Source organism: Salvelinus fontinalis, chromosome 6 (genome assembly GCF_029448725.1).
Source record: "Salvelinus fontinalis isolate EN_2023a chromosome 6, ASM2944872v1, whole genome shotgun sequence".
Lineage (NCBI taxonomy): Eukaryota > Metazoa > Chordata > Actinopteri > Salmoniformes > Salmonidae > Salvelinus > Salvelinus fontinalis.
Genome location: NC_074670.1, coordinates 22567749 through 22582432, shown reverse-complemented (window position 1 = coordinate 22582432; position 14684 = coordinate 22567749). Strand labels below are relative to the sequence as shown.

At 41.6% G+C, this 14684-nt stretch overlaps 1 protein-coding gene across 1 annotated transcript; it reads left to right on the top strand.

Annotated features, from left to right (window-relative positions):
* The first annotated feature begins 7130 nt into the window (after positions 1-7130).
* On the top strand, positions 7131-14684 carry LOC129857343 (nucleotide-binding oligomerization domain-containing protein 1-like). The gene is made up of 12 exons (XM_055925492.1): positions 7131-7411; positions 7549-7776; positions 8187-8361; positions 8556-10377; positions 10553-10636; positions 10753-10836; positions 10924-11007; positions 11076-11159; positions 13118-13201; positions 13317-13400; positions 13548-13631; positions 13832-14684. The coding sequence occupies exons 2-12, from the start codon at positions 7570-7572 to the stop codon at positions 13902-13904; spliced, it is 2865 nt and encodes a 954-aa protein (XP_055781467.1). The 5' UTR covers positions 7131-7411; positions 7549-7569; the 3' UTR covers positions 13905-14684.

Genomic DNA, 14684 nt, shown 5'->3' with positions numbered 1-14684 from the left:
CAGTTTGGTCCACAGACGGTCCCAGAAGGCAGGCTGCATGGCCTGGTCCTGGGGCCAGTCCAAGTACGTCCTGGGGATCACAATAATAACTGATTATTTGAATAAAGTGCTTATATCACACTCAAGGCATTATACAACACTTGAAAGACAACATACTCTAAAGTCATAATGAAGATACTGTATATAAGTAAAATATAATTTAGAAGACAGGCCTTCAAGTCAAGTTCCTCAACACTTGAGGTCACAAAACATATACAGTGCATTTGGAAAGTATTCAGACCACTTCACTTTTCCCACATTCTGCAACGTTACAGCATGATGCTGCCACCACCATGCTTCACTGTAGTGATGGTGCCAGGTTTCCTCTAGAAATTACGCTTGGCATTCAGGCCAAAGAGTTCAATATTGGTTTCATCAGACCAGATAATCTTGTTTCTTATTGTCTGAGAGTCCTTTAGGTGCCCTTTGGCAAAGTCCAAGCGGGCTGTCATGTGCCTTTTTACTGGGGAGTGGCTTCTGTCTGGCCACTCTCACATAAAGGTTGTCCTTCAGGAAGGTTCTCCTATCTCCACAGAGGAAATCTGGAGCTCTGTCAGAATGACCATCGGGTTCTTGGTCACTTCTCTGACCAAAGCCCTTCTACCCCGATTGCTCAGTTTGCCCGGGCAGCCAGGTCTAGTCTTGGTGGTTCCAAACTTCTTCCATTTAAGAATGATGGAGGTCACTGGGTTCTTGGGGAGCTTCAACGCTGCAGACATTTTTTGGTACCCTTCCCCAGATCTTTGTCTCGACACAATCCTGTCTTGGAGCTCTACGGACAATTCCTTCAACACCATGGCTTGGTTTTTGCTCTGACATGCACTGGCAACTGTGGGACCTTATATAGACAGGTGTGTGCCGTTCCCAATCATGTTCATTCAATTGAATTTACCACAGGTGGACTCCAATCAAGTTGTGGAAACATCTCAAGGAATATCAATGGAAACAGGATGCACCTGAGCTCAATTTCGAGTCTCATAGCACAGGGTCTGAATACTAATGTAAATCACGTTGTCATTATGCAGTATTGTGTGTAGCTTGATGAGATGGAAAAAAGATTTAAATGTTTTAGAATAAGGCTGTAATGTAACAAAATGTGGAAAAAGGGAAGGGCTCTGAATACTTTCTGAATGCACTGTAGGCTAGGTGCATGTGCACTTGATAGGTGCAAGTTTCCACTAAATTCTCAGCTGCATCTGATTCAGTAATAAATGTCACAAGGTTGTAGTCTCTTGTGGACAGATGCGCTGGGCGACCGAGATTACAAAGGTTGGAGGCTCAATAAACTCGAATGACCTTACTGTGAATATGCACTCTTCAAAATCTCCACTCAATAATGTTGCTTGTACTTGCCCCCCAAAAGTGTACCATCTGGGTTAACTTGGTTGAGTTTACAATAACAGCTTAGATATATGTCAGCCTCACTGACTAAGGTCTACCATACGGGTTGCCATTCCAGATTCTAATCAAATAAATATTTTGTGAGAAAATAAACACATTAATACACCACAGAGTACATCTGTAATATCTGGGTAAGTACAAGGTTGTCACTAGTTCTTTCACAGGATTTAGCTATTTAAGGTGAAGTGTAACTTTATAGTTACCTATGAGCAATTTCTATATAATCACTTATTACTCATTACCAAGTGAAAATACCTATAAACAAAAGATGAGCTTCTACTTTAGTGAACATTATTGCAACATGTTAAATTACATTACAATAATAATAATTTTGATTGTTAGATTAATAATTTGATTAAACAAAGATATAGGCCTACTCAATAACATAAAAATAACTATTCTAGTGGTGACTCAAATCCGTAGCCTATAGTATGGTGAGTAGCCTAGACATCTAGCTGTGTGGTACTGGAATGCATGGGAAAAAATACCTTTATAATAAAGCATTGCATGCATTATAATAGCTTTTGCTACTGGCATAGAGCAGTAGAGTAGAGGTGATTGCAAAAGTTGCAAACATGGGGGGAAAAGTTTGTAGCCTATCCGCCGGGAAAATGTTGGCCTTTTATTATGGCATTTCATGCAATTCTGCATCATTTTAGATGACTGAAGACTTGAGCAGATTTTTTTTGTAACCTCACAAATGATCGGAATGATAGCCTACTTTGACACTGACAAACTGAGAATCTGAGATCAATAAAAACGACCCTGTCTTGAATCCATCAATCACCTAGGCATGTGGAGACACCCATATTATACAATATGAGGAGGAAATTATAGTCCTAAAAAAGTTTTCTCGTTTCACTGACTCACCCAATGAAGCACAGCTCACTCACCTGTGATTGCTGATGCCCTTGTGTAAAACAAAACTGCTGAAATACAGCGAAAGGCCTGTTTTGGCTGCATGTTCACTGAAAGATTTGCCGCACGTTCCCAACTGGCGTGCCTTGTGATTTGGATACACACAATCCACAGCTAGGATATTTTTTTATAATCTATTGATCCTCTGTGTCTAAATTATAGGGCTACTCCTGATGTAGTCTTCTGAATTATTTCATTTCTCTCTGAACAGAGCAGCCATTGTATAACTCTGGCAAATGTATTTCAATCATCAGGGGTGCTGTGGCACCCTCAGCACCCTTCCCGTGGCTATGATTCTGTAAGGTTACAAATGAAGTGCAATGCTGGAGAGATGAGAGTTGCAAGCTCATGTCTATCAGAGCAGAGAGAGGGAGAGAAAGTGAATGTCTTTCTAGTTCTGTGAGAGATACAGGCACACTTCTCTCTCTCACCACAGCAATGGCCACGCGTTCGTCTATAGGTATTTGTATTTATTATGGATACCCATTAGCTGCTGCCTGGGGTCCAGCAAAATTTAGGCCGTTTATACCATTTTAAAACATTACAATACATTCACAGATTTCACGACACACTGTGTGCCCCCAGGCCCCTACTCCACCACTACCACATATCGACAGTACAAAATCCATGTGTACGTGTGTGTGTATAGTGCGTATGTTATCGTGTGTGTGTGTAAGCATGTGTCTGTGCCTATGTTTGTGTTGCTTCACAGTCACAATAGACAGTTTACAATCCAGGGTTACTCCAAGCAGTTTAGTCACCTCAACTTGCTCAATTTACACATTATTTATTACAAGATTTAATTGATGTTTAGGGTTTAGTGAATGATCTGTCCCAAATACAATGCTTTAAGTTTTAGACTAACTTATTCCTTGCCACCCACTCTGTAACTAACTCCAACTCTTTGTTAAGTTTTGCAGTCATTTCAGTCACTGTAGTAGCTGACATGAATAGTGTTGAGTCATTCGCATACATAGACACACTGGCTTCACTCAAAGCCAGTGGCATGTCATTTGTAAAGATTGAAAAAAGTAAGGGGCCTTAACAGCTGCCCAGTGGAATTCCTGATTCTACCTGGATTGTGTTGGAGAGGCTTCCATTAAAAAACACAGGTAACTCTTTATCAACAATATAGCAGGGGGTGTAAAGCCATAACATATATGTTTTTTCCAGCAGCAGACTATGATCAATAATGTCAAAAGACACACTGAAGTCTAACAAACTGTCCTTCCCTATAAGCATGCTGAAAGTTGGTTGTCAATTTGTTTACTGTAAAATAGCATATCTGGTCAAACAATTTTTTCCCCCAAAAGTTTACTCAGGGTTGTAACTGATTGTTTGGCTATTTGAGCCAGTACAGTGGGCTTTACTATTCTTAGGTAGCGAAATGACTTTTGCTTCCCTTCAAGGCTGAGAGTTCCTCTGTCCAGAGTCTGTGTTCTTTTGCCGATCTTAATCTTTTCTTTTTATTGGCCAGTCTGAGATATGGCTTTTTCTTTGCAACTCTGCCTAGAAGGCCAGCATACCGGAGTCGCCTCTTCACTGTTGATGTTGAGACTGGTGTTTTGTGGGTACTATTTAATGAAGCTGCCAGTTGAGGACTTGTGAGGCGTCTGTTTCTAAAACTAGACACTCTAATGTACTTGTCCTCTTGCTCAGTTGTGCACCGGGGCCTCCCACTGCTCTTTCTATTCTGGTTAGGGCCAGTTTGCGCTGTTCTGTGAAGGGAGTAGTACACAGAGTTGTACGAGATCTTCAGTTTCTTGGCAATTTCCCGCATGGAATAGCCTTTATTTCTCAGAACAAGAATAGACTGATGAGTTTCAGAAGAAAGTGCTTTGTTTCTGGCCATTTTGAGCCTGTAATTGAACCCACAAATGCTGATGCTCCAGAAACTAGTCTAAAGAAGGCCAATTTGATTGCTTCTTTAATCAGAACAACAGTTTTTAGCTGTGCTAACATAATTGCAAAAGGGTTTTCTAATGATCAATTAGCCTTTTAAAATGATTAAATTGGATTAGCTAACACAATGTGCCATTGGAACACAGGAGTGATGGTTGCTGATAATGGGCCTCTGTACACCTATGTAGATATTCCATTAAAAATCTGCCGTTTACAGCTACAATAGTCCTTTACAACATTAACAATGTCTACGCTGTATTTCTGATCAATTTGATGTTATTTTAACTTTTCTTTCAAAAACAAGGACATTTCTAAGGGACCCCAAACTTTTGAACGGTAGTGTGCTTGGATATGTAGTGTCAGCGTTTGTTGCTGGCATGTCATGCCTAAGTTTACGAATCTTGCCAATTAAAAAAATCATTAAAGCAGTTGGCAATATCACTTGCTTTTGTGGTTAGAGCATTGGACTAGTAACCGAAATGTTGCAAGTTCAAATCCCCGAGCTGACAAGGTACAAATCTGTCGTTCTGCCCCTGAACAAGGCAGTTAACCCGCTGTTCCTAGGACGTCAATTGAAAATAAGAATTTGTTCTTAACTGACTTGCCTAGTTAAAAAAGAAAAAAATGAATGAATGATGGAGCTTTCATTTAAGGTGCTCCAAAGCTTTTTACTATCATTCTTCATGTCATTTATTTTTGTTTCGTAGTGTAGTTTCTTCTTTTTATTCAGTTTAGTCTCATGATTTCTCAATTTGCAATACGTTTGCCAATCTGTTGTGCAGCCAGACTTATTTGTCATTCCATTTCTCTTATCCCTCTCAACCATACAAGTTTTCAATTCCTCATCAATCCACGGGGATTTAACAGTTTTTACAGTCATTTTCTTAATAGGTGCATGCTTATTTATAACTGGAATAAGCAATTTCATAAATGTGTCAAGTGCAGTGTCTGTCATTACCACCACGGACCAACAAATATTCTTTACATCAACAACATAGGAATCACTACAAAACATATTGTATGACCTCTTATACACTATATTAGGCCCAGCCTTTGGAACTTTGGTTTTCCTGATATGGCTACTATATTGTGATCACTACATCAGATGGATCTGGATACTGCTTTCAAGCAAATGACTGCAGCATTCGTAAAGATGTGATCAATGCATGTTGATGATTTGATTATTGTGCTGCTTGTAACTACCCTGGTAGGTTGACTGATAATCTGAACCAGGTTACAGTTTGAAGCTTTATCTTGAGTTGGCAGCTTAATGAAAGTCAATCAATATTTAAATCACCCAGAAAATATACCTCTCTGTTGATATCACATACATTATCAAGCATTTCACACATGTTATCCAGATACTGACTGTTAGCACTTGGTGGTCTGTAGCAGCTTCCCACCAGATTGGGCTTTAGGTGAGGCAGATGAACCTGTAGCCATATTACTTCAACAGTATTTAACATGAGATCCTCTCTAATATTTACAGGAATGTGGTTCTGAATATAAACAGCAACACCTACACCATTGGCATTTGTTTCTTTTCTGTAATGTTATAACCTTGTATTGCTACCACTGTATCAAGGTATTATCTAACTCAGTTTCAGAGATATAATTAATTCCAAATAATTCAGCCTCTCCTGCTGCCGCTGCTTGGTCCTTGATTGGTGGGTGGTTCTGTAACGGTTGTCCTTCTTCCGAAGAGGAGGAGTAGTGATCAGACCAAAATGCAGCGGGTTTTGAAAACATAATGAATTTATTAACTGCCGAAAACGAACACGAAAACAAAACACTTGGAATGATTACAAAATAACAAAACGAACGTAGACTGACCTAAACATGAGAACTTACATATAACACGAAGAACGCAGGAACAGGTACAGACTACAACAAACGAACGAACAAACGCTACAGTCCCGTGTGGTACGAACAAACATACAGACACGGAAGACAACCACCCACAAACAAACAGTGTGAATAGCCTACCTTTATATGATTCTCAATCAGAGGAAACGTCAAACACCTGTCCCTGATTGAGAACCATATAAGGCTAATTACCAACGACCTAAACATAAAAACACAAAACATAGAATGCCCAACCCAACTCACGCCCTGACCAACTAAACACATACAAAAACAACAGAAAACAGGTCAGGAACGTGACAATATGAATGTCATCTGTTACTAGCAAATTATTGATTTTGTGAACTCTGTGTCATTATGGTAGGGATTAACTGAGCTGGGTTTGGGTTATTGATAAATCATTGTCTCAACGCAGCCTTATAATGCTGTGAAAGGATCCATGAATCCAAATGATTTGGGTGGATCCCATCCTCCTTATTAAACGTGTGGTACCTCATGCAATACATTTGTATTGGTTTTATTTAATTAAAACAGTGGAAAAGACAATCATCTGTAGGCTATGGGCTACTCATGTTAAATTGGCAACAGTAATTCAACACGATGGATCGGATGCTTGAGTAAAAAACGGATTACACACAAAACACATTTAGTCTCCGTAGCAAATTGACATACGTTTGCTACGATGGGTTTGTGTCACATCACACAGGTAGCTAAATCGTCCTTTTTCTTTGGTTACGAGTGAGTAAGTTTACATGCACAGTAATACTTTGACATTAAACTGATTATGACACTATTATGCAATAGTCAATAGTCACTGGTTATTTTAATCGGCGAAAGTTAAAATCGAAGTAAGCATACGCTGATTAAAACACCTGGTTTTCTATGCAATCTTTCTAATTATTAGGACATGTTTGGGAAAGCCTGATTTACCGTGGAGCAATTACAAGTTGCGAAGACCCAATATTAAAAATAAGCAGATAACAGCATGCCAAAAGCGCGGTCGCAGTCGGAGGCGAAATTACGCGCATCCAAGGCTGTTTTTGGTTTCACTTCCTCAAATAACCTGTAATGTGTTCAGTGTTTTTTTACTCCTGACATTGTTTGAGACAAAATTAGATTCCTATTCTAACAGTCCTGGAGAAACGTTTTGTTATTATCCTGTCATACGCTATTTAATGGTTTAATAACCAAGACTGGAATTTGTTTTTGGGAGAGCTGTGGTTCCCGAGTTTTTCCGCGGCGGACTAGGACAGTGCGGCTAAGAACAATGTTATCAAAGGTTCTGACGGTATGTATAGCCAGCCCATATACGTATACCGTACGCGATAGCCTATTATAGATTACTATAAATATATTTTATCCGTACTGTTGGATCCTTTTCTCCTAACTGGTTATCTGACTAGAATTCCTTCTTACATTTTCCAGTAAATACAGGCAGCTGAAGCCATGTATATTATGGACTCCAGTGCCGAGGAAGCCCCTGCTGGACTAACGGGCCATGTGTCCACTGTCCAAATGCTCACCTTGCACCGTGCGCTACTGGTTTCCCAGGTGAAGAGCACGCAGTGCATTATGGATAACCTCCTACAAAGTGGTTTTCTGTGTATCGAGGATGCAGAAATCATCCAGCGAGCAGCCACCAAGAAAGACCAGGTAATTTACCATGGGAGGGTTTCAAAGAGGATACATGTCCATTTGGACCACACACATTAAATGACAAAGTACCCATCACAAAGACATGCTCTTGCATTCACTAATAGCCTACTAGGCCCTAACTAAAATGGACTATTTGATTTTAAGATGAGAAAATATAAAGACAATACTTGATTTTGCAATACAATGACATTTGGTATGCTGCCAGTATCTTACCTGTGAAAAATCCTGTTTGGCCACATTAATCAAAATGTGGGAAGTAATATTCATTAAATATGAATCACTGGTAAGTAAATATGATTGACATTGTGCAGGTGCGTAAAATAGGGAAACTGTTAGCTGCCAAATTATTTTTAAATATTGAATCACTGTAAAGTAAATATGATTTACTTATGATTGACATTGTGCAGGTGCGTAAAATCCTGGAATTGGTCCAAAGCAAAGGGGAGCAGGCATGTGAATACTTCCTATATATTCTCTACAAAGTTTATGATGCATACATAGACCTCCAACCATGGCTTAAAGAGATCAACTACCAGCCATCAGACTTCATACGGGACATACCAGTGAAAAACACGGACCCTAGTAAGTATGTCAGTAGACTTTATGGTGCAGCACTTCATATGTGTTATTGGAATTTTACTTAACAATAAAAAAATACAGTGCATTAAAAATGTAAGCTATTAGAGAATCATGAGGGCAACTACTGTATATTTTGGCTGAATATCAGTGGTTGAGAATCAGACTGCAGTGTATTCTCCCTACCCCCCTCTTCTTAGTTAGTAGGTACTGTGAGAAGCTGAGGCACGAGCTGGGCCGAGACACACGCTTCATTGCCTCCTACGCCCAGCGAGAGGAAACCCTGCTGGAGGAGCTCTATACAGACACCCTGATGGAGCTCCTGAATGACCGCAATGAGAGCCTGGGCCACCTGGAGGGTCTGGAGCAGCTCCTGGGAGAGCAGGGTGTCTTTAACTCACAGGCAGAGACGGTGCTCATCACGGGAGACGCTGGGGTGGGCAAGTCCATCCTCCTCCAGAAGCTCCAGAGGCTGTGGTCCAAGAGGGAGCTGGAACAGACAGACGCCATGTTCTTCTTCAAGTTCCGCTGTAGGATGTTCAGCACATTCAAGGAGACAGACGAGATCTCACTCAGGGACCTGCTTTTCAAATACAACTGCTACCCCGACCAGGATGCGGATAATGAGGTGTTCAGCTACATCCTCCGCTTCCCTGAAAAGGTTCTCTTTACGTTTGATGGCTATGATGAGATCCAGGCTGATCTGGACCTGGGGAATGTGCCTGAGGTGGTTTCTCCAGAGGAGAGGACTCACCCCCTTCTGGTGCTCATTAATCTGCTCTGTGGGAAGTTGCTTAATGGTTCCCGGAAGGTCCTGACGGCTCGGACAGGCACCGAGGTCCAGAGCAGGGTGATCCGGAAGAGGGTGGCGCTGCGTGGGTTCTCTCCGGCCAACCTTCAGACCTACACCAACCTCAACTTCAAGGAGCAGGAGCACCGGAACCTGGTCTCAGTCCAGCTGGATGCCAGTCCCCACCTCTGTGGCCTCTGCTCCATCCCCCTCTTCTGCTGGATCGTCTTCAAGAGCTTTAAACACCTGCGCTCAGTCTACGACGACTTTGAGTTGCCAGAGGCTTGCATGACCCTCACTAACATATTCCTCCTGCTGTCTGAAGTCTTCCTCAGCCGGGGGGCCACTCCCCCACCTGTCCTCCTGAAGAGAAACACCAGGTGCCCCGCTGATACCTTCAGGGCAGGGCTGAGGCCGCTGACAGCCTTCTCCAAGCTGGCTCTGCTGGGCATGGAGAGAGGAGGCTTTGTGTTCGACCAGGAGGACGTGGCCTCCTGTGGCCTGACTGAGGACGACCTTCAGGTGGGTTTTCTCCGACCGGTCAACCGCTACGATGCATGTGACAACCCTTCCACCTTTGAGTTCCTTCACCTCACCCTGCAGTCCTTCTTGGCTGCATTCTCCCTGGTTCTGGACGAACAGGCCAGCGTAGGAAACATCCTCAAGTTCTTCACCGAGTGCAGCAGGAGGGCCAATACTTCTTGTTTATCGTGTGTCGTCCACTGCATCGCTGGCTCCTCCAAACCCAGGGGAAAGGACCCGTTCAAGACCAACGAGCATCTCCAATACGCTAACCTCTTCCTGTGTGGACTGCTGTCTAAGGCCAACGCCGGCTTGCTGGAGCACATGGTTCCTGCAACGCTACTGAAGAGAAAGCGGGCGGTCCTCAAGTCCTACCTGTCCACCAGCGTGAGGTCCCACCTCCGCGGTTTGCCACTCTACAGCACAGAGCAGGAGGGCAGCAAGGTGCATGTCCTTCCCAACTTCCTGTGGATGCTGCGCTGCATCTTCGAGACAGGAAGTAAAGAGGTGGCACAGCTGACTGCGAAGGGCATCACAGCTGACTACATCAAGCTGGGCTACTGTAATGTGTTCTCTGGCGACTGCAGTGCCCTCAACTTTGTGCTGCAGCACCGGCGGAAGAGGCTAGGGGTGGACATGGACAACAACAACATCAGTGACTATGGGGTCAAGCAGCTCAGGCCTTCATTCAGTAAGATGACCGTGGTGAGGTGAGGAATTCAAATACATGCAGATGGAAACAGTTTGTATTTTATGCCACTGTTAACATGAAAGGTACACTTGTTTACAAATAACATTGGCAAATCATTTCTTACTGCTATAAAAATACTAGTATAACTAACTATAAAGTATAACTTTTCAGCTAAACTCGTTTTTCCATTTCAGATTGTGTGTCAATCAGATCTCAGACAGCAGCATTGAGGTACTGGCTGAGGAGCTTATCAAATACAGAGTGGTGGAGGTTCTGGGGTGAGTCAGTGTCTATCAGGGTCAACTTGCCTGTCAAACTTTAGTACTGTATTATGCTGTATGACAAATTCCTATGACGTGACTGTGACTGTATTTCTGTTGTCTTGATTTGACAGACTTTACAATAATCACATTACGGACATCGGAGCCAAGCTAATCGCTCATATCATTGAGGAATGTCCTAAGTTAAGAGTCGTCAAGTATGTAAATTAATATGTCCAATCCATTATATAATTGTTTGTTTATAAATTAAAATGTTTATTTTTGGCACTTTGATTTGTTCAAAGGCTTGGCAGCAACAAGTTCACCAGTGTGGGTGGCAGGTATCTGGCCAGTGCCATTCAGAAGAGCACATCTATCTTTGACGTGGGGTAAGTGCACAATTACAATATTTATTTATTTATCAGAGTGCATGGGATGGATTGTTCCTGTTTTTCAGAATGTGGGGGAACAGCATTGGTGATGAAGGAGCAAGAGCATTCGCAGAGGCCCTGAGGCATCACCCAAGTCTTACCAACCTCAGGTGAGATGGATGGCAAGAAATGTCATTGTTATTACTTCTCTGAATAAGTACAGTTGAAGTCAGAAGTTTACATAAACCTTAGCCAAATACATTTAATGTTTTTCACAATTCCTGACATTTAATCTGAGTAAAAATTCCCTGTCTTAGGTCAGTTAGGATCACCACTTTATTTTAAGAATGTGAAATGTCAGAATAATAGTAGAGATAATGATTTATTTCAGCTTCTATTTCTTTCTTCACATTCCCAGTGGGTGAGACGTTTACATACACTCAATTAGTATTTGGTAGCATTGCCTTTAAACTGTTTAACTTGGGACAAAACGTTTCAGGTAGCCTTCCACAAGCTTCCCACAATAAGTTGGGTGAATTTTGTCCCATTCCTCCTGACAGAGCTGGTGTAACTGAGTCAGGTTTGTAGGTCTCCATGCTAGCACACGCTTTTTCAGTTCTGCCCACAAATTTTCTATGGGATTGAGGTCAGGGCTTTGTGATGGCCACTCCAGTACCTTGACTTTGATGTCCTTAAGCCATTTTGCCACAACTTTGAAGTATGCTTGGGGTCATTGTCCATTTGGAAGACCCATTTGCGACCAAGCATTAACTTCCAGACTGATGTCTTGAGATGTTGCTTCAATATATCCACATAATTTTCCTACCTCATGATGCAATCTATATTGTGAAGTGCACCAGTCCCTCCTGCAGCAAAGCACCCACACAACATGATGCTGCCACCCCCATGCTTCACGGTTAGGATGGTGTTCTTCGGCTTGCAAGCTTCCCCCTTTTTCCTCCAAACATAACGATGGTCATTATGGCCAAACAGTTCTATTTTTGTTTCATCAGACCAGAGGACATTTCTCCAAAAAGTACGATCTTTGTCCCCATGTGCAGTTGAAAACTGTAGCCTGGCTTTTTTAAGGCAGTTTTGGAGCAGTGGCTTCTTACTTGCTGAGCGGCCTTTCAGGTTATGTCAATATAGGACTCGTTTTACTGTGGATATAGATACTTTTGTACCGGTTTCCTCCAGCATCTTCACAGGGTCCTTTGCTGTTGTTCTGGGATTGATTTGCACTTTTCGCACCAAAGTACTTTCATCTCTAGGAGACAGAACGTGTCTCCTCCCTGAGCGGTATGACAGCTGCGTGGTCCCATGGTGTTTATACTCGCATTGTTTGTACAGATGAACGTGGTACCTTCAGGCATTTGGAAATTGCGCCCAAGGATGAACCAGACATATGGAGGTCTACAATTGTTTTTCTGAGGTTTTGGCTGATTTCTTTTGATTTTCCCATGATGTCAAGCAAAGAGGCACTAAGTTTGAAGGTAGGCCTTGAAATACATCCACAGGTACACCTCCAATTGACTCAATTAGCCTATCAGAAGCTTCTAAAGCCATGACATCATTTTCTGGAATTTTCCAAGCTGTTTAAAGGCACAGTCAACTTAGTGTATGTCAATTTCTGGCCCACTGGAATTGTGATACAGTGAATTATAAGTGAAATAATCTGTCTGTAATCAATTGTTGGAAATATTACTTGTGTCATGCACAAAGTAGATGTCCTAACCGACTTGTCAAACTATAGTTTGTTAACAACAAATGCGTGGAGTGGTTGAAAAACGAGTTTTAATGACTCCAACATAAGTGTATGTAAACTTCTGACTTCAACTGTATGTGGCACTGATTGTGCCATGTCTTTTATAGTTCTCCCACAACTGCGGTTAAGGTCAGAAATAAGGAAGTATAACCCATTGGTGTATCAGTTTACAAACGCACATTCAGCTACAGTATAGGTTACTGAACTCCCTAACTCACAAACACTGAAACTACCTGAAACACTGAAACTATCTATTTTACAGTATATCACTCTGCCTCATAGTAATATCATTACCTAAAGTAATACAGTATACTTATGTAATTACTGATAGTAATTATATTTCTATGCTCTTCTCTCCCTTAGCCTCTCAGCCAATGGCATCACTTCAGAAGGTGGGAGGAGCTTGGCCGAAGCACTTAAAGGCAACACAATGCTCAGAATCTTCTGGTAGGACAATCTTATTCATACATCAAATTTCTGTGACAGTATGTGTCTCTGTATATTTAATTTGTATTTGTGCTTTGGAGTTAACACAGTTTAAATGTGTGTTGTGGTGTTCTAGGTTGGTGCAAAACGAGTTGTCAGATGATGTAGCACCAGACATGGCAGAGCTGATCAGATCCAACACAGGTCTATCTCACCTCTGGTAAGGCAGGCCCCAGTCTCAACACTCTCCCAACAACCAATAATGAAGTTTAACCACAGAATTAACCAGAAAGCGAACAAGTTATTTCTGAATGTGAATAAAAGTTAGCCGGTTAACCTAGTGATCCCTCTGTGCCACTCTGCACAGGTTAATCAATAATCAGCTGACAGTGGATGGAATCAGACAGCTGTCAGAGGCTCTCTCCCACAACACATCACTCAAAGAGATCAGGTGAGTGTACGCAATGTCGCTCACTTAAAGGCACATTACTAAAAAAATGTGTATCACGTTAATAATAGTATTTGATATATTCCTTAGATACATTTTTATTTCAAAACATCTTTCACCATTTGCACTTTGTAATGGCTGTGGGTCTTTGATTGCATTGCTGGTTCCTAATTATCATGTGCTCTGTCATCACTCACCCACAGTTTGAAAGGAAACTGTCTTTCTGAAGAGGAAGAGAAGCTGTTTGAGGCTGAGGGAAGGCTACGCTTCCACTGAGGAGACAGAACTGAGCTGAAGTGTGTGTAGATTGGTCACGTCTGTTACCGAAACGTAGAAGTTCTTTGTGTGTTTTCTTGCACACTACATTTTGTAAATATTTGAACATCCTGCATTAGCTAGGTAAATTCTGGCATATGGGTAAAAGTCTTGACCCATAAAAATACTTCCTACAGTCATATTTGTCCATAATGAATCTATTTGTATTTAGGGATTTGAAACCAGAGGTGGCGTTCTCAGAGAGGAAGTCTTCAATGTAACTTTTTTACTAGCTCGACTTTAGTTTGAAACAAATCCACTTATACAGTAAGGGCAAACTCTCCCTTGTTTAAGCACTTTCGGTTAACCACGGAACATTTTATCATTATGCAAACCAAATCCATTGTTTTAATCCAGCTTCTACCCCCAAGCCATAAGACTGCTGAACAATTAATGGTCACCGGACTATTACATTGACCCCCCCCCCCCCATTTGTTTTGTACATTGCCGCTACTCGCTGTTTATTATCTATGCATAGTCACTTCACCCTGACCTATGTGTACAAATGACCTCTAACCTGTACCCCACACACTGACTCGGTACCGGTACCCCGTGTATATAGCCTTGTTATTGTGTTACTTTTTATAATTTTTTACTTTAGTTTATTTGGTAAATATTTTCTTAACTCTTCTTGAACTGCACTGTTGGTTAACCGCTTGTAAGTAAGAATTTCATGGTAAGGTCTACACTTGTTGTATTCAGCGCATGTGACAAATAAAATTTAATTGGATTTGAAACTGA

What these genes read in the sequence shown, in the direction of transcription:
- LOC129857343 (XM_055925492.1), top strand. Translation starts at nt 7,570, where the DNA reads ATGTATATTATGGACTCCAGTGCCGAGGAAGCCCCTGCTGGACTAACG. An exon ending in AGTAAGATGACCGTGGTGAG is followed by an intron (nt 10,378 to 10,552) that starts GTGAGGAATTCA and finishes TTTCCATTTCAG; the next exon opens with ATTGTGTGTCAATCAGATCT. An exon ending in AGAGTGGTGGAGGTTCTGGG is followed by an intron (nt 10,637 to 10,752) that starts GTGAGTCAGTGT and finishes TTGATTTGACAG; the next exon opens with ACTTTACAATAATCACATTA.